We start from the raw sequence: 26,909 nt of genomic DNA on the forward strand, positions 1-26,909 counted from the left end.
GTCTCTGGTCTTTAGTCAAGTGTTTTATTATTCATAAGTTAAAATTACTTTGAATACTGTGTCTTGTATATAGCTAATTTAGTGTTTTGACTAATTTCTCTCTTATTCCATATAAATTTATTCAGTTGACTTCCTACCATACCAACTTTGCTGATTCTGTTGTCTATTTCTATATTTAATTTACCATCTTCGAAAAAAAAAAATATTGCCTAAGTAGCTGAAATGCTACTTAGGTAATATTCTATAGGTTCTCCATTCCTAATGTTCTATAGCAGGGGTGTCAACTAATGTTTGCATAAGATGTACATTATCCATACAGATATACCTGCGATCTACCTTTTTCAAAATTGGAGTATAAGGTATAATAAAAATAAGGATTTGTAATTTATGTTTAGACAAAGAAAAAATTATCGTAATATTATTTATTATTATTACAGTATATTATTATAATTATCCTAATATTAATTAGTTATGTTTAAAAGAATATTGCAGTTTTTTAACCACACTGATTAAAATAAACATTTCATTTTGAATTTCCTGATGAACCAGCATTACTTATTCTACACTGCAACGAGTTCACAATTTTTGCGTAATTTGGTGTGTAATTAGTCGATGCATTTCTCAAATATGACTCCAAATGCTCAAATGTTAATGTGGTACAGTATTTTGACTTAATAATGTTCATTTGTGAAAATGCCGATTCGCACAAGTATGTCGAACCAGAACAAGCATAAATATTTTCCGCACATTTTCTTAAGTTGGAATACTTGCATTCCGGTAGATATTTCCAACTCTCTTCGTGTGCCCTTGCTTTGACGTAAACATCATTTCTTATTGTTATTATTTCTTCTTCTAGAATAACAATATGCATATCAAAAATACAGGAAAGGTTTTCTACTATTATTTCTGGCTTTACATTGGTATCAAATAGAAAACTCATGAAGAGAATTACATTCTCAAGTTTCTTGAAATCCTGAAAGCAGTCTTCAAATTCTGCAATTGCTTTCCGAATTGCATCAATATATTTATTTTCGTTGAAATTAGCAAAAGCAGACCTACTTAATTGTGCGGTCATATTTGGAAAATTACATAAATTGTTATTTTCAAGCTTCACTATCAGTTGATTCAATTTTTCTTTAAAAGCATTGAGAACTAGTCATATCAAAAATTGTTTTTCCAGGACCCTGAAATTCTAGGTTTAATTAATTTAATTTTATGGTTATGTCGGTCAAAAAAGCTAAATCCAATAGCCAAATATCTTTTAACTGTTCGTATTCGTTGCCCCTATCAGCAAGAAATTGTTTAATTTTTTCAATTAAATCCCTAAATCTTTGAAGAAATTTAGCCCTACTTAACCACCTGACATCAGTATGCATAAACAGCTCAGAAGGTTTATCATTATCACTTTCTTCCATTTGCAAGTTAAAAAGGCGCCTTTGCAGAGTTTTTGCCCGAATTGAATTGGAAATCTTGAAAGCTATGTTCATAATTTTTTTCATATTTAAAACTTTAGCACACAGCACTTGTTGATGTATAATACAATGATACTGTAAGAAATTAGGAAAATCTTCATCATGCGTACATAGCGTGATAAAACCGTTGCGACGACCTGTTAAAGCTGGTGCTCTGTCTATGGTAATTGACACTAGTTTATAAAGAGACAGTTGAATCGTCTTGCTGTAACTCTTAACACTAGTAAATATATCTTAACCCTGTGTTTGTTCCTTTAACGGAATGATAGTAAGTAATTCTTCTTTTCTAGTAGAAAAGTCTTTAAAAACCATTCTAATAAAAATAATCCTTTGGGTGATGTCAACTGCATTAGTAGATTCATCCAACTGAAGTGAAAAGGCCTGACAATCCTTAATATCCTGCATTAGTTGCTCTTTTAAATCCAAATTTATTTCTTCTTCTCATTTTGCAACTGTATTTCGTTGATAGCAGCAACTATTTCTGATTTATTTTCAAAATTACAAAACAACGATTCAGCTGCTGCAAAAAATGCTTTTTTAAAAATTGCACCATCACTAAATAGTTTCTTATGTTTGGCAAGAATATGGCTCACTCTTAATGATGCAGTTGTTGCTGTCTCTGAGTTTGATATTATTTTAATGAAACATAACTACTGTGCTGACAAACTTTTCTTCGATTCTTGAATTTTGACTTTTCATAAATCACTGTAACGTGGATATGCTGTTTCATAGCTGCTGTGCACCTATTTAAAATGTCGTTCCAAGTTCCCTTTTTACGGCAGAGAAACACTTCCATTTCAAATCAAACAACAACATTTGTCTTTAATCGTAATTAAGAAATAATCATGTTCCCACTCTTGATGATAGTGATATGTCTTTGATTTTTTCATAGTAGTCATGATGGTACAATTTTAAATTATATTAAAACACTTTAAACTTGTAACAGAGCACTAGCACAACACAAACAACCAAGTTTTTAATACTGCTATCGTTTATACATCGAGCTTCACATGTTATTTTTATACAGTGCATCAAAGTGAACAAAAACTCAAAGTGGACATGTCTATGAGGGCGCATAAATTTCCAAGTACACTCCACAACGAAAGTCTCATAGCAGGAAATTTAATATTTTGAACTAATATTTGTAATTTTTCTATTGAAATTTGTGAAATAAAATTCAATTTAATAAAATTTAATTATAAACTGGAATTATTGTAATAATTCCAGTTTATGTTATTAAATTTTTATATTAAGTTTTTAATTAACATAAATTTTAAATAGAACCATAATATAGATTATTATTTGATAAATAGGTTAACATTATTTATTTGCTTTATCATATTCGGACTCATCTATATATTATTTTGAAACTTGAGACAAAATAAATTTGCAATCAACGTTATTGACACGCTTGTTCTATAGGTTCACCATTCATAATGCAATTGATATTTTCAATGCTTCTGCCTATTTTCATTATCTTTGTCTTGTTATTGCTGACCTTCACACCATATCTATTACAACAGTTATTCAATTTAGTCAGAGAATCTTCCAGACTTGTAGCGGATTTATTTAGAAGTATAACATCATCCGCATAAAGCAAAGAGCTGAGATTAATATCTCCAATCTTGATATTAGGGCCTAATACTACTTTCCTTCATAATATGATCCATATAGATAATTAATAACAAAGAGGAAAATGTACATCCTTGTCTGACACCAGATTTAACATTAAACCATCTTCTTGTGCTTCCTTCAATTCTAACTGCTGACTTACAACAAATAATGACTAAGTATTGCTTGATATAATGCCCCATTGACACCATACAACTGTAGCGTTTTGAATAGCTTCTCTCTTGGCACGTTCTCACATGCTTTTTTCCAGATACAAAACTTAATTACAGATTTTTGTTATATTCCTATGATTTCTCAACTATTTGTCGTAAAATGAAAATTTAATCCTGACAGCCTCTGTTTGGCCTAAATCCAGCTTGTTCTTCACCAAGCTTCCCTTCCACAATCCTTCTCAAACGTTTCTCAAATATACTTGCATAAATCTTACCAGGAACACTCAGTACTTCTGTAATTCTCACATTCTGTTTTATTTCTCTTTTTATATATGGGTACTCTGAGAGCTGTACTCCAATCATCTGGAATTCATCCCTCTGTCCATGCCTTCTGAACTATGCAGTGCAGCCACTGTAAGACTTTTATAACTCCATATGTGAGCATTTCTGGTCAAATATCATCTATTCCCTCTGCCTTTCCACATTTCAAGCTTTTGATGACTTTTTCTACTTCAAGTATGGATATGTATTCCTGACTGCATGCCTGATCAGTGTATTTTACCACTGTGCTGTCATCACTGCTTGTTTCATTTAGCAATTTTTCGAAGTACTTACTCCATACATTAAGGATATCTTTTTCAGCAATTTTCGCATCACCTTTATCATCTCTAATTCCTTTTACAGTACTCTTTCTGCCATTTCTGAACTTTTTCAACAGCCTCAGCATGTTTTGCCACCATCTTGATATTTATTTTCTGTGTTCTTACCAAAATCTTCCCATGACTTTTGTTTAGCTAGTTTTCGACAGTGTTGTCAGCCCCATCCTTGTTCATTCAGTATCCAGGTAGACACCTAACAGGGTGCACCATGAGAACATGAGGACTGGACATTAGGTCAGAAGCCCTGGTCAGTTCTCCACATTCCTTTAAAGGCTATGTGGAGGTCTCCTCTCTTATTGAGCTTTGACCCCTTAAACACGCCTAGTTTTTTGTATTTAGAGAATAATATAACTGAAATTGAGTTTTAGCTATATAAAAAAAAACCAGCATAATAAGTTTGATGTAGTATTTTTTTGTCATCAGCGATCAGACTGGTGGGATTAACAATTAACCAAATTAGTGATATTGTAGACAAATTGTGTGAATTGTAATGTGACTTATCTCCCTCTCTTTACCCTTCTGGGTGTGTGCATGTCCTCCAAATAGACCTTAATATGAAAGTCAAATGAGTAATTATCAGAAATTTTAAACTAGTTGTTTATATTATAAACATATAATGGATGGCCAAGTGGTTATTATGCCCGCTCTTCAGTCAAGAGGCCGTAAGTTCGAATCCCGACATAGATTTTTGGGATTGTCCTACAAACTTTGTATGGAAAGGGAATCTGCAACCTTAATACTTATTCGAACGGTATAAAGTGCAGGCCAGAAGGGTAACAAGTGTGGTTAAAAAAAGCAAAAGCGGATTATAAAAGGAAACTAGCTATGCAAGCTAAAGAGAATCCCAAACAGTTCTTTCAATATGCTGCAAGCAAAAAAAAAACTGTATATGGCAAAATGATTTTAAGGAATGAAGATGGTAAGGAGGTCACTGAATCAGTCGATATAGTGGAATTACTGAGCGAGCACTTTGCAAGAATATATCATCCAGGTGGTGACATTGAAGAAATGAAGGAACCATTAGTTTATATGGGAATTGTGATGAATGAAGTGGAGGTGAATAGTCTATTACAGAACCTTAATGTGAATACATCTGTGGGATTGGATGGTATACCGGCACGGGTCTTATGTGAAGCGGCTAAAGAATTATCAGTGCCCTTGACCATGTTGTTTAATCTGAGTCTCGAGTCTGGTTTAGTCCCGAAGTTGTGGAAAGAGGGAAAAATAGTTCCACTGCATAAAGGAGGATCCAAGACTACTGTTGCAAATTACCGACCGATCAGCATATCAGGAGTCGTTGTCAAGGTCTTGGAGAAAGTAGTCAGGGGAAAAATACAGGAATGGATTGATGAAAATGAGATACTGTATGGGAGACAGGATGGCTTTGTGAAGGGTAGATCATGCCTCAGTAACTTGCTCAAGTTTTATAACACAGTGACGGCTGAGCTGGATAAGGGTAATGGGTTTACAGTGACACTGCTGGACCTGACTAAGGCATTTGACAGAATACCACTTGAATTCTAATCCGTAAACTACAATATATGGGAATGGATATAGGGTTGGTGAGATGGATAGGTGGGTGGTTGATGGAGAGATATCAGAGAGTGGTTTATTTGGGAGCAGAGTCCAAAAGACGGACTGTGATTGTGATTAGTGGTGTGCCGCAGGGTTCTGTTCTTGGACCACTGCTGTTTAATTTGTTCATTAACGATATAGGGAAGGATCTAAGAGGAACAGTTCATTTGTTCGCTGATAATGCAAAGTTGGGTAGGGCAATAGTAAATGCAGAAGATGTCAAAATTTTGCAGGATGACTTGGATAAATTGGAGTTCTGGGCTAAGGAAAATGGATGTTAATTTAATGTGATAAAATGTAAGGTTATGCATTTTGGGGTGAAAAGATTAGGAGCAGTATACCACATTGATGGAACTCTACTCCAGGAGATTGATGAGGCCAGGGACTTGGGAGTGTTGGTGGATAGGGAGATGAAGTTTAGGGGCACATTGCAAAAGTAGCTAAATCAGCTCATCAACTTACTTGCTTATTGAAAAATACTTTGACGAGCAGAGATAAGCAAGTTATTGTACCTCTGTACCGAGCTTTGATAAGACCTCATCTCGACTACTGTGCCCAGATTTGGTCACCTAGGTTTCTTCTTGATGGGGAGGAGGCGAGTGACCAAGATGATAGCAGGTCTATGGAATGAACCATATGAGAACTGGTTGAAGATTTGTGGGTTGCGGAAATTAGTTGATGGGCGGAAAAGGGAAGATGTGATTGAGACATTCAAATTGCTAAAGGGGTTCTATAGGATTAATTCAGAGGATATTTTTGAGATCAGGACTGGTGGTGGGAGAACTAGGGGAGACCTATGGAAGCTGGGCAAGAGTGTGGTTAGCAAGGGTGTTAGAGCCGGGTTCTTTACTTTTAGAGTGGTAAATGAGTGGAATAAGCTGCCTGAGTCTGTTGTGGGTGCTATGACGGTGAGTGAGTTCAAGGCAAGGTATGATAGATACTGTGAGAATGTCATATAGTTGTGATGTTTAGGTCCTCCCTCGATGAGTCTAAGGACTCCCTGGAGTCACCCATAATAATAATAATAATATTATATTAGCTGTTACTTTAGCTTGTCTCCATAATTTTATCATAATGAATATTGATCACTGTGTAAGAGAAGAAGAAAAATATCAGTATCATGAATTGAAAGCTTATGAACAAGTGAAATATTTCAGCTTAAATATTTAGGCACAATCATTAGTGAAGATAACAAATTAAATAGGGAAAGAAATCAAAACAGAATAAGCAGAGCTGGTATGGTGGGTAATTAGTTGAATAAATATATATTGAATAAGAAACAGCACTAAGTAATCAAAACACTACAACTAGTTTTATACAACAACAACAACAATGTTCAAACCAGTTTAACTTACAGATCTGAGAGCTGAGTTACAAATAAAATAGTTGATCAAAAACTAGACACAAATTTTGTTTAAGACCCTATTTAGCAAAAACTTGTGTTTGAATTCACAGTGAAAAAAAAAAAAAAACGTGAAGAAGACCAAGGTCTATGTGAAGTGATAGCGGTGCCTTCTTCTTCTTCTTCAGCTTGCTGAACCTCTATGGGTCTTTGCTGCATGTACCAACTTCTTCCATTCCTTTCTGTCTTGAGTTCTTCCATTCTAGTCCTGGATTCCCATCTCAGCTAAGCCTTTTTTTGATGTTATCCTCCTAGCACATCCACAGTCTACCTCTAGGTTGCTTTCCATCAGGCATTCATCTTGATTAGCCATGTCAATATGCATGTTGCTTTAATTTCAACAGCTACAAGTGGGCATCTGTAGAGTTCATATAGTTCTTCTTCTCCATTCACCTGTTGTGTTATGTCCTACAGGTCCATAGACTTTTGTGATGCTTTTATGTTCAGAGATTGCAAAGGTTTTGCTTCTCAGTCTGTTATGTGCTTCATATTTCTGCTCCATATAAAATAATAGGTCTAATGATTGTCTTGTATATTTCTGTTTTAACTCTGCTTGGTAGAATTTTGGAAAATAGTAAATGATGTAGAGAATGATGTCTATATTGGCGGCATGTATTCTAGCTGTTATCTCTGAACTGATTTTATTATCTTGAGTAATCAATGTTCCAAGATATTTGAACGAGGTAGCACTTTTAAATTTCATATTATCAATGGTAAACTGGTCATTTCTCCTTGGTTGTGATTTTTGCATATATTTAAATATTCAATTTCATCCTGGTCAATTTGTAATCCTAGTTTTTCAGCAGCAGTTTTGAGTTTTCTAAATGTTATTCTTATGTCTTCAGCAAGTTCTCCAATGAGGAGAACTGCTTGGAAAGAAGTCAGTGGATGCTCCCATGGACAAGGTGCATCATGCCAGATAATCAGTCGTGTTTGCAGCTGGTATAAATTGGAGGTATGTGATGCTCCCAAGTCAGTGCAACTGAATCTGGGTGAAATAGCTGTGAGAAGGGGGAACTGATGCCATTTCAAAGAGGCATTGTAGAGGATGTCATGTTTCAGGCCTATCTGTTCGACAAATTTTTTAAAAATTTGGCTATCCCAGGTCAACAATCAGTGATACAATACTAAGATGGAAGCATAGGGAGTCAACTGCAAGTTCTGCCTGCAGTAGATGACCCGCCACACTCACTGAACATGACTGTAAGGTGCTACAAAGGATAATATGTAAAATCTGCCATTCATTGGTTGACATGTTCTGAGTTCCAGACATCGACTGGAACACAAATCTACACAAAACATTGAGAACTGAGACTCCCAATTGGGTTTCCATGGTAGGACTGCAATATGCAAGCTCCCATATTACCAGAACTAACATGCAGCATTGTCTTCAGCAGTGCAAAGAGCATGTACAGTGGGACATGGAAACTTGGGAAGCTGTCTTATGTAGCGACAAATCACATTACACCCTTTACCAAGCAGATGGTTAGGTGTGGCAGATGCCAATAGTCATCTCTTACCCGAGTACGTAACTCCAACTATGAAATTCAGAGGTGGCAGTGTGATGGTATAGTCCTGGTTTTCCTGGTTTGGCCTCATGCCTCTGTTTGTGATGCCACGAACATTAAACATGGAGCTAACCATTGTCTCTTTCAGCAATACAATGAACCATGTCATAAGGCTGCTGCTGTAACTGCTTGGGTTGTGGATGAACATCACCACACTTGACTGGCCTCCACAGAGCACTGATCTCACCCCTACCGAACATCTGTGTGATGAACTGGAGCATCTGGTGAGGTCAAGGGACGTCTATCCCACAACAGTCCATACCTCATTACATGCCTACAGGATGAATGGTCCAAAATTCCCATTGATCGCTATCGTACACTTGTGGAAAATATGCTTCGTAGGATTACTGCAGTCATCTCAGCAAAAGCAGGTCCTACATCATATTAAGGTGAGCACCATAGCTGTTTGTTCCTCTTACTGTGGTGTCCATTGACTTCTTTCCAACCATCGTATATCAACCTAATATTACTTCTGTTTGTGTTATCTTTTACAGTTTCTCGAATGCATTTTTCTAATGCTACATTAAAAAGGGTGATTGAAAGGGCATCTCCTTGCTTCAATCCTGTCTTATTATCAAAAGGTTCTGATCTAATTCTGTCTGCTAATACCATGTTTCAGCTGTCAGTGGTGCAAATTTTGATTAAGCGTATTATCTCATGTGATGTTCCTAGTTCTAATATGCCCCATAGGCCTTCTCTATGAGTGCTGTCATATGCTTTTCTAAAGTCTATAAATAAAATAATGACCTGCAGATTATTTTCCCTTTTTTTTTTTTTTTTTTTTTCTAGTATCTCTAAGGGTAAAAATCTGGTCAGCTGTCAATCTATTTCTTCAGAATCCTGCTTGATATTCATCTATATTTTCTTCAGCATAAGGTAAGATTCTTTTTGGTATGATGTTAGATAAAATTTTGTAGCCTGCTGACAATCACAATATCCTGCTGTAATTTTCTCATTCGTTTTTGTTTCCTTTTTTATAAACTGAAACGATTAGCAATTCTTTCCATTCTGTGAGTATGTCATCTTTTTCCTTTATTACATTTACCATCTCATGTATGTGAGTGGTTCATTCTCTTTCCTCATATTTGATGATGTTAAACTACTATTTCATCAATGCCTGGTGCTTTGTTGTCTTTGAGCTGCTTTATACTTTCTTCTACTTTGGCTTTGGAAGATTTAAATGTTTCTGGATGACAAGAATTCTGTTTAAAAGACTCAGCAAGTTCATCACAATTTAGGAGTTTGTTAAAGTACTCTCTCCATGTGTTTGCTATTTCATCTCTAGTGGCCAGTGTTTGTCCATTGCTCTTGTTGATTGTTGTTGTTTTCTTATGTGGGCCTGTTTCTTGGTTTTTAATGTCATGAAAAATTTTCCAGGATTATTGTAAAAGTACTGCAAAGTACTTCTGTATTTTTTCAATCTATTCATATAAAAATTTTCTATTCTGTTGTCTGATTATTTCATTAGTTTTCTTGCTGTCCTCTCTATATCTCTCAGCAGCTTGAATATCAGGCTGCTGAGAGATATAAAGAGGTTGTACTGAAAGTTGTTATTTGGTCCTTTTCATTAAAATTGAAACAAACTATTTGATTTTTAAGACCATGGATTTAATAAACATTTATACAAATCATCTACTAATTTCGCTAGCTGTAACTGTCTAGCTTTGTCAAGACTAGGAAGGTAATGCTAGTATTAAATGCAAAAAAAACAAAAGAATAGAGTAACGGTTTAAAAACAGTTAGGCAAATTGGAGTGCATGAGTGACATCACATGCATTAGGCCTGAAAACAGTTATTGTTATTAAGTCACGTTTTATAATTTCTCATGTAATTTAGTTCTGTTAAACTTAATGATTTTAACAGATTTTTCCACATCTTAATATTATTCCCTGGTTTCTATTGATATTATTTCCTGTTCATAGGACTACTGTGTTTTGTCGTTGTTTCTCTCTAATTTCTGAACTTATATACCTCATTAACCTCTATTATCTTTTCTTATGTGTAGCCTAACTTGATTCTGCCTAGGGATATTCCCTTTTCGGATACTGGCAAATTTGTATTATACTGCACCAGCCAGTATCCTATAACAGGAATTAATTCAAGTTCAGGGAAATATTCCTAGATTCATTGGCATACACTCCAACTTAAATAGGTATCAGTACTTTGCAGTCGTGACCAATGATCTATTACTTAAATATATATATCTAAAATTTCTCCCGCTAAGGTTCTAATTTCATAAGTCGTAAACTTTCTTACATGTTCTTCTCTTCAACATGAAATTCAGTTTTATCCTGCTGAAGACTAAATGGTGATCACTTCCAATTTCAAATCCTCTGTACACTCTGGTGTCCTGCACCAGGGAGAAAACATTTCTATCAACAATAACATAGTCAATGAGACTTTTCTTATTCCTTGCCTCTTCTCTCCATGTGAATTTGTGCACATTTTTATGTTGGAACATGGCGTTAGTAATAGCCAGTCCATGTCCTGAGCAGAAATCCAACAGGTATTTGTCATTATTATTAGCTTTGTTCTTTTCTCCAAATTTTCCCAAAATATTTTAGTATGTCTGACAATCATTTCCTACTCTGCTATTTAGATCCCAACAAGGACCAACTTTTCCTTTTTCATTGTGTCAGTTGCTTTTTCTAAAGCCTCAAAAAATTTCTCCACTTCTACTTTAGTAGAACCTTCTGTGGGACCATAGGCACAAATAGGTCTCATTGTCCAGTTCCCCATTCTCATATTTGTCCACATTACATAACAGAGTATAGAAATGACTTCTTTTTTTCATTATACTTTTTTCAAGTGAAGTTATTGGGAAATCATATGGTAATAATACCATAATTAGAAGACTTGTGAGAATAGAAGAAAAGAAAACTTGCAAATGCAGGTTCTATCCATGAAATAGTTTAATCTTCTTCTTCTTCTTCTTGACTTCACGTATTAGGCAATTGTTTGCCTGTAATGTTTTCAAGGGTTTAAAAAGTCTTCTGCTCCTCTCCTCCTGGGTCTTCCTCTTGATCGGTGTCCCTTTGGTTTATATTTCCAGGCAATATTTGGCTATCTGTCCTCATCCATTCATCTACATGGTTTTTCCAGTTCTTTCTATAATTTGTGATGTCTTCTGTTATGTTAATTATGGATAACTGTTTTCTTATTTCTTCATTTCTTATCTTGTCTATTCTTTTATAGCCTGCAAGTGGTCTTAGGTACTTCATTAATAGTAAACAATAAATAGTTTAATGAAATTTAAAAAATTTGTCTTAGAGAACCCTAATATTTAATAATCTTCATGTAGGACATCGTTATTCATTTGTTTCATGTAAATAATTCATCTATGTGCTGGGTACGTGTGTGTGTGGGGGGGGGGGGGCACGTGTTTTATTACTTCAGTTTAAAAAATCTCATTTTATAATACTTTTCTATCTGTCTAAGTTATTCATTGATGAATTAGTTGGTCTAAATTCAGGTTGCTTATTTGAACCAGTCACGTTCGAAGGGTTATCTGAATATATATATAGTAGCGAACAAATTCTATCTGAACACACATTAAGAAAAATTTTAATTTAACAAGAAAAGAAGTACAAAAATTAAACTCCAACTTTACCTTATAATTTATGTGTACTCCTCTGTTCCTAATAAGTTAATTAACTCATTTAGGCATGGACTCTACCAATGTAGAACACGTTTTTCTTAGTAATCAAATTGTATTTCAAATCAATTGTATACTTTTGTCTTAAACCAGCATCACAGATTTTTTTCTATCTATCTACAATAACATAGCCATTTAGACGTCTTTTTTTTTCTTCTTTGTTAGGGAGAGAGTAGATTCAGGAAAATCAAAGATGACAAATAGAAGAAATAAAAGGAATATGACTGGATTAGATGGCTTTTTTTTGGAAATAAAAGATATTGGTTTAAAGAGTTGGTCTTCAAACTAATTGGAATATTACCTTTGAAGATATCTTCTTCTTCAGGCTTATAAGCCAAGTGGCCTGTTCTGGTCTCACTTCCATCTTTATAAGGGTCTTTCTCTGCATCTGGTTCCTTTTGGGTGATAATTTAGAATTTGTTTAGGTATTCTACCTCTTGTTCATTCTCAGTACGTGTTCTTTCCATTTTTCTCTATAGCAAAAAAACTGTTTCATTTAGGGAGTTTGTAATTCCAAGTTTATTTCTGATTTCGCTGCTTTCATTTTATCTATTATTGTGACTCCTTCAGTTCTGCATAAAAATTTCATTTTGGATGATTCAATTCTTTTTTCATCTGCTTTTTTATTGTCCATATCTCACTTCCATAAAGTAAGGTAGGTTTAGCTACTGTATCGTGGATTCTTATTTGTGTGTGTTTTTGTACATAATTGGGCTTAAAAATTTTATTTATAATGCCTGTTACTTTTAAAAAGTTTGTAGCTTCGGTTCTATATCAGCTTCATTTTCATATGACATTGTGCATCCTAAATGCCGGCCTGGTTGGCCAAGTGGTTAACGTGTCTGCTCTCTGGCCAGGGGGCTGCAGGTTTAGGTCCCACCGTGGGTATGGATGTTTGTGATTGTCTGTGAGAATGGTGGTGGTGGACAATAAATGATGCAGTTCGATGGAGTTGGTGAATTTGAGTAGTGGAGATGGAGAGTTGTAAAGTAGGTGCCCTCCCTCAATTAGTCTTTGGACTCCTTGGAGGTGTCATGTAATAATAATAATAATAATCTCAAAACCATACTTTTATAATGGATTGTATGAAGTTATCATTTGTATCCCAATTTACTTTTCCAAGTCTCTTTTTCAGTAAGGCCCACAAATTTGATTTTGGGTTAACCGAGCCACTGGAGCAATTGAATATTGTGATTTTTGAGGAATTCTTTCACTTTTTTTTTTTAAGTGGTACATGGAGCAAGGTCCTGTTGGAAGATGAGTTCTTTGTCTTTCTGGATCTGTGGGACCACTCTTTTCTCCAGTATTTTTATTTATTGGTCACTTTTCATCATACCATCAACAGGCACAAGCATGTTTTACACATGACAGCCCAGAATAGCTGGAATGTTTAGGAGCCTGTTGAAAGTGGGCAGGAGAGGTCTTCTCAGCCACTGATTTGCAAGCATAGGGTACTCACTCTCCCATGGACAAAGAAATGGCTCTCATCTAAGAATATGGCTCTTTTGCCCACTGCAGCCTCTTTTTCTGCATATCCTTTTCCTTCATCAACAGTTGTTTCTTTTTTGGTCTGTGGGCAGTCTTCCCTGCTTCCAACAATCTTTGATTGACTGTCATGTCAGAAAAATTAATCCTACTAGCTGCCAAGTTCTCTTTAAGTCTACAGTAGACAATCTTGGAGTCATATTGCTTTTCCTAACTAGTAAATGATCTTGAGTAAGTCTAGTTTTCTTTTTTCACCCACATTTTCCTTTTCTGTCTGGAGAAAAGGTACCTGTCTCCCTAAACCTCTTTAAATTCGCATTAACAGTACCCAAACCAATGCCACACTCAATTTGTCTTTGAATCATGGATGTGTGCTGAGAAAGTGTACATATTTTTGAACGCTTTCTTGGAGATGTAACCATTTTATACCTACATAAAATGAACATCGCAGAGACAGTTAAAACATGCAGCACTCAACCAAAATAGCGAACTGAAACCAAAACTGAAAATAGTAAACCAAAACTAAAAACAAAATTATCGTGAAGTGAAACAAAAACCAAATAAAAAACTTTATGAAAATTCAGCTTGTTTAATTAATTTAATTTATTCACTACTGTATATCAGTCTGGTGATTGGTTATCATGCATTTTCATTAATGCCAGAAACATCACGATTATTGAAGGCGATGAATTTTTAGCTTTGGTAAATGATAACATTGGGACCAAAAATTATGGGCATTAGTGAAACATTACTCGTGAAGAGTAGTATATTCTTACATGAATAGAATGTGATGGGTACAGTGTATATACAGAGAAAAAGGGCATTGTGGAGGCAGCATAAGAGAAGTGGAAATAACTAATTCCATGAGGTCTACAAAGACGAAGCAAGGAGGGTGACTTGGTTGGTGAGGGTAGCTAAAGAGAGGTATGAACAGCAGTTGGCTAATGAAGCCAAAAAGAATCCTAAGGAGTTCTTTCAATATGTAGCTAGCAAAAGAAAGAATAATTATGGAAGGATGACATTGATTGGAGAAAATGGTATAAAGACAGCTGATGCTGAATGTGTGGTGGAGATACTTAATGAGCAGTTCATAAAGATCTTTCAATCTTGTGAATGTGACTTCATGGAGGGATTGAGAGCAGTTGATGATGGGAAGGAGAGACTGACTGTAGGTGAGCAAGAAGTGTATGGAGAGTTGAGTAAACTAGATGTTAATAAGGCTGTGGGACTTGATAATATATCACCACATATTCTGAAAGAATGTGCCAGGGAGTTGACACCTGCCTTGACATATTTTTTTGATATGAGTCTTGCACTCTGTCAAGTTCCTAAGGAGTGGAAGGAAGGCAAGATTGTGCCACTTCATAAAGGAGGTGATTGAATTCAAGCATCAAACTATAGGCCTATCTGTGTGTCAGGTGTTGTGGTTAAGTTGTTGGAGAAGCTTGTGAGAACTAGGATCCAGAGTTGGGTTGATAACAGTGGTATTATCTTTGATGGACAGCATGGATTTGCTAAAGGAAGGTCATGTTTTAGTAATCTACTTACTTATTACAATAAAGTGACTGCTTCCTTGGACAGAGGAAAAGGATACACAGTAATATACTTGGATTTCGCAAAGGCTTTTGATAGAGTACCTCATGATAGGTTGACAGTCAAACTAGAGCAGATGGGGTTGGATATTAGATTGGTGCATTGGATTGGAGACTGGCTATCTGATAGGTATCAACAAGTTGTGTATGGGGGAGCGATATCCATGAAAAGGAAAGTCACTAGTGGAGTGCCTCAGGGGTCTGTTTTTGGTCCATTGCTGTTTAACTTGTATATTAATGATATAGGTGAAGATTTGGATGGAGATATTCAGTTGTTTGCAGATGATGTAAAGTTGGGACAAACTATGAAGTGTAGTGAAGATGTTGTGGCCTTACAGGAAGACTTGAATAGATTGAGTGATTGGGCACGGAAATGGGGATGTAAGTTCAATGTTGCAAAATGTAAGGTTTTAAAATTTGGAAAAGAAAGATGGGATGCAGAATTTATGCTTGGTGAGAATATATTGCTGGAGGTAGAGGAAATAAGAGATCTGGGGTGATAGTGGATAAGGATCTAAAATTTAGGGGACACATCGCCAAAATTGTGAAGACAACACAGAGGCTTCTAGGATTGATGCGGAGGACACTGACGTGTAGAAGTAGGGAGATTCTTGTTCCATTGTATAAGGCTTTGATTAGGCCACACGTGGACTATTGTGCCCAGATTTGGTCACCGGGGGTTTTCAGAAGGATGAAGAGATGTTGGAAAGGGTCCAAAGGTGACTGACTAAGGTAGTTTCTGACCTCTGGAATGTCAAGTATGAGGAAAGATTGAGAAGATGCAACTTGCAGAGCCTGGTGGACAGGAGGAATAGGGAGAGATATGATAGAGACCTAAAAGTTATTAAGGGGTTGTTATAGGATCAATGCTGGAGAGGTTCTACAGAAAATAGTGGGAAATCGGGGGAAAACCAGAGGTCATCCCTGGAAACTGTATAAAGAGGGTGTGAGTAGGGAAGTGAGAAGCAGGTTTTTTTCGTGCAGAGTTGTGAATGATTGGAATGCCTTGCCTGAGAATGTGGTGTCTGCAAAGAGTTTGAATGTGTTTAAAACACAGTATGATGAGCTGTGTGTGTGATAAAAGGACCTCCCAGATGAGTCTTTGACTCCATGAAGTCTTGGGGTAATAATAATAATAATGAGGTGTCAGTTAAATTCCAGGAATGGACTTGTACTGTACTATCACATGTATGATGAGTCAGGCAGAACCATGCGACTGTGCATGTTTGGACACATCTGTGCTATTGCCTTGAGTCACATCAAAACAATCAAGTCAGTTGTTGACAAATGGTAGTGTTTGTTGCTTTAGAATTTAGAACAACATGTTAGCACCAAGTTTTGTTCAAAGTTAGCAAAAGTGTAAGTGAAACTAGAAAAGTTAAGAGTGGTTTATGGTGATAATGCCATAAAAAGGTCTAGTGTATTTGAGTGGCATAAGAGGCTTAAAGAGGGATGGGAATTCATGAGAGACAATAAAAGAACTGGGGAACCACAGAGTCATTGAATATGCGAAAATATGGAAAGAGCATGGTTAGTTAATGACAAAAGTATTACATAGTAGTTGAAGCTGATTTAGGTAGAGAAAGAGTATGAAAGATTTTGATAGACAATTTTCTGAACAAGAAAAATTTTAGAAAAGATGGCTCCCTGAATGTTAAGTGAAGATGAGTAGTGGCAGCTTGATATTTGTTCTGATATTTCTTTCAGTTGACTGATTTTGATAGTTATTACTGGTGATTAAACTTGGTGTTTTCAGTATGACTCTGAAACAAAATGCCGAAGCATGCAGTGGAACCATCATCATGAAGACCGAAAATGGTACAAATGCCATGATTGCAGATAAAAACTTGTTTGGTTTTTTTCAATCGTAAGAACGTAGTTCACTTTGAATTCATTAAACAAGGACAAATATTGAGCCAACATTGTTATCTAAAAGTGCACTTCTAAACTGTTCATAGGGGAGACCTGAACTTTAGCTGAACAGTTGGATCATCCATCATGATAATGCATTAGCTGTCCATGCATTCCTGCCTAAAAAATCAGTTACAAAATTTGACCATCCTCTGTTTTTACCAGACTTAGACCCTTGAAGGATGTAGATTTTCTGATGTCCACCTTCATATGGTAACAGTAAAAAAAGCATTCCAAAAGATACCAGAAATGTTTCGAACAATGGCTGCATCATCATTATCTAAGTACATTGCTGAGAGGATTACTTTGAAGGTGATAATAGCCATTATTCTATGGGTAAGCAAATATAGTTTTCACATATGGATTCTGGGAATTGGTCACACATGGCACTCACGGAGGATGCAGGATAGAAAGGCGGGAGGGGGCATTACATCCAACCAGAGTAGAAATCTTGAATGGTGGTGGTAGTGGAAGTATGAGCAGTTCAGACAGTGGATTTGAGGGCAGCCTGATGGGAGGAAGTTAACCAATAAAATACATAGTTGGATGCTGCTACATGCCAGGCTTATCCAAAGAGAACCACAAACTGCAAGTGATTTCAACTGTATAGCTATACACTGGAGGGAGGTGAAAGCATGCAAGATGTGGGGAAGAGAATTTATAGGATTTTCTCAGGGTATACTACCTTAAGCACCACATGCTGAAAGGAATTTGTGGTGCAAGAATATTGAATCTACTAATATCATCTGATAATCTCTGTGTAAATGAGGTAGTTGCTTTGTGAATAAAAAAAAAAAAAAAAAAATATATATATATATATATATATATATATATATGTGTGTGTGTGTGTGTTGAAATATATGGCTGTTGGAGAAGGTAGCTAGAAGCCTTAAGGTCATTAAGGTCAGTGGATGTCTGAAGGAAGCTATAACTGAATACATCCCTGGAGTTAGGAGAATTTGTCATATGGATAGGAAGAACGAGAGGCCATCTCTGGAACTATAAAGATGTGAAGACAGTTGTGAGGAGTAGATTTTTTATGTGGAGAGTTGTTGGTGAGTAGAATGCATTGCATTGCCAGAGTGCATTGTGAATGCAAATAACTTCAAAGTTCATTATGATAGACATGTTGCTGGTTGAGTGGGCCTCCCGTGATGAGTCTGTTGATTCCATGGAATTTAACAAAATAATAATAACATCACAGGCAGACCCATCAGCTATTTGAGGATGATTTGAAACTATATAAAAGGATATAGATAATGAGTTGGAGATATTAAACCTATTGCAAGAGCAGGATTAGAATTGCAGTGAAATTGGATGGGTGCTGAAGAAATTGGGCAAAAGAATTTGAATTGCCTCTACAGTCACGGAGCTAGAAGCAGCCCATTATAGACCAGTCTGTATTTCTTGTGGTCATTAACATGCTGGGGAAAGGCTAATTAGGATCTGCATCCAGCTGGGGGTGGATAACAGCTCAATCCTTTGTTAAGGGTAGGTCTTGCTTTAGCATTCTACTCATGTTTTATGACAGAATGACTGTAGGGTTGGATGATGGGAATGGGTATACCACAGTAATTTTCTATTTTATCAAAACATTTGACAGGATTCTGCATTAGAGATTGTTATACTAACTCAGAGGGATGGGTATGTAAAACAAGCATCTGACAGGTCAGAGGGTAATTCAGCAAATCTAAGAGAAGGAAAGGGGGCAGAAACAGGTAGAGTACCACATAGGTCAATACTCGGGCCATTATTGTTTATTGTTATGTACCAATGATATTGGGGCTGGTCTGAATGGTAATATAAAATTATTTACTGATGACACAAACTGAGGAAAGATGATTACAGACTTAAGTTATTAATGATATCACAGACATTATTTACTGATCAGAGAGTGAGGAAGAGTGATAGTGATAATAGACTGATAAAGGTGATAATAAAATAGTTTGTTTAATCAAAGAATTCTCACAGGATGATTTGAACAAACTGGTTCTGTGAATAGGTGACAATGATTGTCATTTCAGTCGTACTGAGTAGAAGATTATGCATTTTTAACTGAGGGTATTTGTAATATTATATTAATAATAATTGCTATTAGTGTTGCTATAAGAAAGTGTAAAATTAAACACCAAATTGAAATTAGAGGAATTTCTATACAAAATTGTGGACAGATAAATATTTTAAAAAAGATAACTTACAAACATTTAATGAAAATGAAAAAGAAATAACTAAAGAAGAATTAGAAATCAACCTAAAAGAAACAAGAAATGGACAATCACCTGGAAAAGATAAGTTAGGTTCAGAATTGTATAAATATTCAGGAATAAGGTTTAAAGAAACATTATTTTTAAATAAAATCTAGTCAACAAGTAACCCACCAACAGAATGGAATGGAAAAAAAGCAATTGTGATCCCTCTCTTTAAAACAGGTAATAGAGATGACCCTAAAAATTATAGAGGCATAATTATTCTAAATTCCTGTTATAAAATATATAGCAGAATTTTAAATAACAAACTAATAAAATATTCTGAAGGCTTTATTTTAGAAGTACAAAATTTTGAAAAGGATGATCATGTGTAGACATGATCTCTATTATTAGTTTTAAGCCTTTTGCCTAAAATTAATAATAGAGAAAAGAAGATAATACAATTTAGAAACAAGTTACATTTATTGACTTTGATAAAGTTAAAGAAGTATTTTATTTAACATATTAAAAGAAAGGCAAATACCAAATAATATTCTAAAAGCTATCATAAGTATATATGAAAATAATCAAATACAAATAAGATTACATTATGAACTATCATATCTGAGAGAGATAAACCAAGAATTCACACAGGGATGTCCCTTTCAGCAACTCATTTTAATATTTAATTTAAATGGAATAAGAATTTCCATCAGGGTATTAAACTTTCTCCTACTGTGAATTTGAACACTCTCCTTGTTTGCTGATGATCAAATAATAATTACAAATTCTGTAGATAACTTACAGAAAGATATTTTAAATTTCAATGAAATAGCCAAAAATTATGGAATGATAATATCAACAGAATAATCCAAAACGAGGCCTTTAAAGGACAAGATCCAATAAGAACTAAAATAGTAATAGATAACAAGATTTTAGAACAGGTGAAATCATTTAACTACCTAGGATGTATGATTACATATGAAAATGAAAAAGATCTAAATAAAAATTGCAAAATATTTAAAAATAACAGGTATAATTAACTCTATATTTGAACCTAACCTAGTTCAAAAACAAATGAGACTGAAAGTATACAATACATTAGTTCTACCAGTTCTGTTGTATGGAAGTGAAATCTGGACAATAAAACAAAAAGACAAAGATTAATAACATCTGAAATGAAGTTTATGAGAACTGCAAAGTATACTCTATTCGATCACAAAAGAAATGAAGAAATTATGAAAGAATTAAACCAGAAATCAGTAATCGAAAAAAATAAAAAATATATAAATATAAATGGATGAAACATGTTAAAAGAATGAAAACAGAAAGATTACCAAACCAAGTTTTAAATTACAAACCAATAGGAAAAAGAAAAGCAGGATGTCCTTTAAAGAGATTCAACGATGAATTCTAAGGCAGGAACAGGCTACTCTAAGCCTAAATCCTTGAAAAGCATGATGATGATGCTATCAGTGGCTCTAAAACAATTTTAGAGCCACGTTGCCAAAATGGTAAGTCATCACATTGGATAACTGCAGTATTGAAGTGAACTAGTAGGAATAAAGATGTAGGTATAAAAATATGGAAGAACCAGTCAATGTTGCTTATTACAAGGTTATTCATTTTGGATTGGGAAAATTGCAAGAAAGGTATTAATGGTAATTTACTACAAGTGGTCAGTGAAGCTGTATATTGAGGAGATGATAGCAAGTTTAGAGGCCATATTGCTATGACAGTTGTCATCACAATGCTTAAAACACTAACTTCTAGTAATAAGGAAATTAAGAATAACCTGTGCTCAAATATGGTTGCTTATTCAGAGGATATGAGGAGACATTTGAAAAGATCTAGTGCAGGGTAACCAAAATGATAACTGGAATATATACTCTGGAATTGTACATATGAGATCACAGTAAGGGTACTGTTGTTAGCATTTTGAATAATAGATGAGAGAGGAGATATAACAGATAAAAGTTAATAAGAGGATCATAAAATATAAAAACAGATGAGATTTTACAGGAGCTTTTGTAAGAACGTTTGTAAGGATGTGGTTAGGAAACTTCCAAAGTCCGGTTTCATGGTGTGTGTGTGTGTGTGTGTGTGTGTGTGTGTGTGTGTGTGTGTGTGTGTGTGTGTGTGTGTGTGGAATGGACTACCAGTGGATGCTGCAAATGCATGTTCAATAAATGCTTTAAAAGAAAGATAAGCATATTTTGAAATTGCATGACAACAGGAAAGGGTCCCTTGATGAGTCCTTTCGTTCCATGGATGAGCCTATGTAATAATAATAATAATAATCTGCAATCTCACCAAAATTGCTGTTGTTTTATCCTTAACCTCACTTAGAGTATACAGATTTGCAACTCACTTATATATGAATTAATTTACCGCTAGATTTATTAGGCACTGTTATGCAAATATTTATAGCAAAAGTAATATAATCTGAATAAATAGAAATTTGAATATTCCTTGATCTCCCGTTTAGCCTGTCTGTATATTTTCAATCTTAAACAGGAATTACGATGTCGAGAAGAGGAACTAACGAAAGCATTGGTGAAACAAAAAAATCAGGAGGAATTTTTGTTGAAACGAGAACAAGAGCTTAACGAACGAGAAATTAATTTACTGGAACGAGAACTGAACATTATGATTCTTCAGCAACAGCAAGAACATCCAACACCTAAGAAACGTAAAGGCAAATTCAAGAAAAGTAGACTTAAACTACTGAAGTATGGTGGCCAACAGATTAGTATGCCCTCAGGTAAATGTTTTATTTGATAGCCTTATTTTGAAACTAAATTTCTATTTTCTAAAAAATAAATAATCCTATAACGCTTTTCATTTTCCAAATAGAGTAGGTGAGGGTAGACAAATCCCCCCCCCTAGCAATCACTGACAATGATTTCATAGGCATATGAAGAGGGAATATAGCATCACTGCCATCTTGTGGTTCTAACCCTAACACTGTATATTATCATCATCAAATTCCTGAACATACTCTCAGCAGGTGTACAGGATATTATGATGGTACTACATGAAATGTTGTACCATTGCTAACTTCCAATCGATGATTTTCCTCCAAATGAATCTGTTACCTATCAAGATTCCAATATTATCAGATCTTATATTTCTGTCTTCTAGGACAGTTTTTACTTTATCAATCCCCCCTATATCTTGGTCTTCCTCTGGATCTTTTTCCTGCCAACCTGGAAAAGAACACTTGTTTTGCTAGCGTTTCCTCTCATTCTGTTTAAGTGACCTACCACCTGAGATTAACTCTACTAACACATTCCTGAATGCTAACAATGTAAGGTTCTTTCCTAATATCCTCATTTTTAATATGATATTGCCATTAATATCATCTGTTCACTCCCCTAATATTTCTCAGAACACTCATATTTGTAATCTCTAGTCTTTGGTCAAGTGTTTTATTTCTAACCTAGCTCTCATATGTACAAGCTAAAATTTGTTTCAATGCTGTCTTGTATGCAGGATATGATAGTACTATACTACATGAAAAATTTCATCATTACTAACTTCCTATCTATAATTTTCCTCCAAATCAATCTGTTACCTGTCAAGACTCTGACATTATCCGATCTTATATTTCTTCTAACGCACTTTTTATCATATCAGTCCACCTATATCTTGTCTTCCTCTGGATTTTTTCCCTGCCAACCTCCCAGAGAACTTGTTTTGTTAATCTTTCCTCTCTCATTCTGTTTAAGTGACCGTACCACCTCAGATTAGCTCTGCTAACGCATTCCTGGATGCTGACAATGTCAAGTTCTTTCCTAATATCCTCATTTTTAATACGATATTGCCACTGATGCCATCTGTTTATGCCCCTAATCTTCCTCAAGACTCTCATATCTGCAGTCTCTAGTCTTTGGTCAAGTGTTTTACTTCTAACCCAGCTCTCAGATCCATAAGTTAAAACTGGTTTGAGCACTATCTTGTTTACAGCTAATTTAGTGTTTTGACTAATTTCTCTCTTATTCCATATAAATTTATTCAGTTGACTGCCTACCATACCAGCTTTGTTGATTCTGTTGTCTATTTCCATATTTAATTTACCACCTTCACTAAAAATCGTGCCTAAGTAGCTGAAATGTTTGACTTGTTCTATAGGTTCTCCACTCACAATGCAGTTGATATTTTCAGTGCTTCTGCCTATTTTTATTGTCTCTCTTTTTAATGCTGACCTTCATACCATATCTATTACAACAGTTATTCAATTTACTCAGGGAATCTTGCAGTCTTCTAGTGGTGTTATTTAGAAGTCTACAAGATTCTTTGTTATTTGCTTTATGCAGATAACATTATCTGCATAAAACAAAGAGCTGAGATTAATATCTCCAATTTTGATGTCAGGTTTAATACCACTTTCCTTCATAATGTGATCCATATAGATATTGAATAAAAGATAGCATAATGTACATCCTTGTCTGACACCAGATTTAACATTAAACCATCTTCCAGTACTTCCTTCAATTCTAACTGCTGACTTACAACTGAAATAATGACTAAGTATTGCTTGATATAATGTCCCATTGACACCATATAACTGTAGCGTTTTGAATAGCTTCTCTCTTGGGACCTTCTCATATGCCTTTTCCAGATCCACAAAACCCAAATACAGATCCCTCTTATATTCCCATGATTTCTCAACTATTTGTCATAAAGTGAAAATCTGATCCTGATAACCTCTATTTTGACCTGAATCCTGATTGTTCTTCACCAAGCTTCTCTTCAACAATCCATCTCAACCGTTTCTCAAGTATACTTGCATGTATCTTACCAGGAACACTCAGTAATGAAATACTTCTGTAATTTTCACATTCAGTTTTATTTCCCTTTTTATATATGGGTACTATGAGAACTCTTCTCCAATCTTCTGGAATTCGTCCCTCTGTCCAGGCCTTCTGAACTATGCAGTGCAGCCACTATAAGACTTTTATATCTCCATACTTGAGCATTTCTGGTCAAATATCATCTACTCTTGCTGCCTTTCCACATTTCTGGCCTTTGACTGATTTTTCTACTTCAAGTATGGATATGTATTCTGACTGCATCCCTGTTGAGTGTTTTTTACCACTATACTATCACTGCTTGTTTCATTTAGCAATTTTTCGAAGTAATTACTCCATACATCAAGGATAACTTTTTCTCAGATTTTCATATCACTTTTATCTCTAATTCCTTTTACTTCACTCTTTCCTCCATTTCAACAACCACCAGAATATCTTGCTACCTTCTTGATATTTATTTTCTATGTTCTTACCCATGACTTTTGTCTAGTTAGTTTTACACAGTGTTTAGCTGACTTACTTGCCAGGAACTTTTGATATGCTTTCTTCTTTTCCTTCACTGCCTCTTTAACTTCCTGTATCCACCATAGAGTTCTGATTTTTCTATTCTTGCGGACAAACTCACCACATTCCTCTCTGTCTGTATCAATCAGTGTTTTCTTCAAGGCTTGACCCTGAATCTCCAAGGTTTGATTCCTGTTCTCAAACTCTTTCGTTTTTTATTGAATAATGTTTGTGTATTTTAGTCTATAGTTCACATCTGAGATCTGCTCGACTTTTGTTCGCTTTAAAACTTTCTTGCATGTTCTTCTTTTCGATATGAAATTCAATTTTATTCTGCTCAAGACTAAATGGTGATCACTTCCAGTTTCAAATTATTATTATCTGAGATCTCCAGAGAGTCAAGGAGTCATCGAGGGAGGTTATAAATTACCCAAACCAATTATCATACTCTCCCTTAAATTCATATTCACCCATTTTCTAATACTATAATCGATATTGCATGATATATATGCAATATCGATTGCATATATATCATGCACTGGAAAGTTTTTGAGTGCAAAAAACAGAATAGATTAGCTAAGCATTTGTATCTCAGTTTTGAACAATGGGGGAAATTAAAGATTTTAGCTATGTATTTAAAATTAATACTGTGATTTAAATTCAGAAAACTAGAATAGGAAAATTAAGGAGTTACTGAATAATGGTGTACAAACATCATGGTTCTATTTATGACCACAATATCCGAATGATGTACTTTTAAATGCTGACAAATTGTCACATCAAACAAGACCCTTTGACACAAATTAGCACTAGTTATCAATATATAAATGTTTTCCCTCATTGTAAACAAGAAATTCTAACGATCTCATCATTGTGACGTGTTACTTGGAGGTTCTGAACTGGCCGATGATATGTTTGGTCTCCAGAGCAGTGGTTCCGACTTCTGTTCCACCAGCCTTCTAACTTTAATGGAACATTGCAATATTCCATTGCAACGGAATATGCTTTAAGGACATGCCAAACCTACTTTGAAGATTCAGACAATTCCACAGGCTGGCCACAGCTAGTTTCTGGTGCTTCCAGAAACTAGACCGAACCTGGTGGCAATGCATTTAGATGACTTTCCAATCAGCTGGCACATTATCCCTATACCATATAATAGTATGAGGGAGGAATGTGTCAAAGTCTTTCTCCTTCCACTGCATGTTCCCCTGATCTTTTTCCTCTTCACCTCTTACACATCATGACATTAAACTCAAATAATTGTATTGTCACTATAGTTAAAATAAAAAAAAAACCTACCCCAAAAAATTAAAAAACTCAAAAAGATTATACAAAAACTTCCTTCCACATTCTTTTCACCAATATTCGTGGTATAAATGCCAACCTAAATGATGTGTGCCATCACCTGTAGAATTTTGATAATGTTGAACTTAATGTCAGTCAAAACAACCACAGTCCATGTTGAATTTCCCAAACTGCACACTGTGTGATTCCTTCTAGTACGCCCATGTGCCAGAAGGAATCATATAGTGGACTTGCTGCTTGTGCTAATTGTACAATCCGATATTCCTTGCCAGAGGATTCCTAACCTTGGATCCCCTTTTTGACCTTATGTGGCTTAAGATTTCCTTGCTTCATTATATATCCTTCATTATATAGGCTGAGCAATTTGATATATCCAGTGACCTAAAGCAACATTTACCTATCCATAATACCAACCAGAAGTCCTGACAATATTCTCCACTCCTCAAGCCCTCTGGATTTTGCTTAACCAGTTCACTTTTGAAGAACACTGTTGAAATGACCTCTCCTCTTGGTAATAAGTGGTCACTGAAACTATAGACTCTGGAGTGATAGCAGTAAACATTGGTAAGTAATTCAGATCATATACTCCAAACTTCATCTCTGATGCTCTCCCACAGCAGGCATTCACAACTTTGTATCCTTTGGTACTAAAACAGTGCCAAGTGGAAAGCTCTTTGAAATTCTACTCCTCCTTTCCATCATCAGACCACTGCTTCCATTCTTCAGATCCTTATGCTTTTTGTGACTGTGACAGAAATTATCTGTGCTGGAATGAAGATGTTTTCATTCCAGCACACATAATTGTCCATCTAACCAAGGCTTGCCAGTACAGTTAATTATAAAAAATAAAATAAAATACATCATAAGAATCTTGAGATCAAAACTCCAGTTTCATACACAGCCTACAATAAAGCCCACGACACTTAAAACAATCATTAACAGTGCTGGTTTAACTTTGCAAGAGCTGAACATAGAAACCAGTGCCAGTGGCATT

At 35.2% G+C, this 26,909-nt stretch overlaps 1 protein-coding gene across 2 annotated transcripts in view; it reads left to right on the top strand.

The window, feature by feature from the left end:
- The window catches only part of LOC150102171 (mitogen-activated protein kinase kinase kinase 10-like), a 243,463-nt gene that overhangs the window by 118,249 nt on the left and 98,305 nt on the right, over positions 1-26,909 (top strand). For both annotated transcript variants that reach the window (XM_090399802.1, XM_090399803.1), the window contains exon 5: positions 21,807-22,053. In XM_090399802.1, the coding sequence (XP_090255928.1) occupies positions 21,807-22,053 (247 nt within the window). The remainder of the gene's footprint in view (positions 1-21,806; positions 22,054-26,909) is intronic.

Source organism: Typopeltis vanoorti, chromosome 10, assembly GCF_054136105.1.
Source record: "Typopeltis vanoorti isolate ZY-2024b chromosome 10, IOZ_Tvanoo_1.0, whole genome shotgun sequence".
NCBI lineage: Eukaryota > Metazoa > Arthropoda > Arachnida > Uropygi > Thelyphonidae > Typopeltis > Typopeltis vanoorti.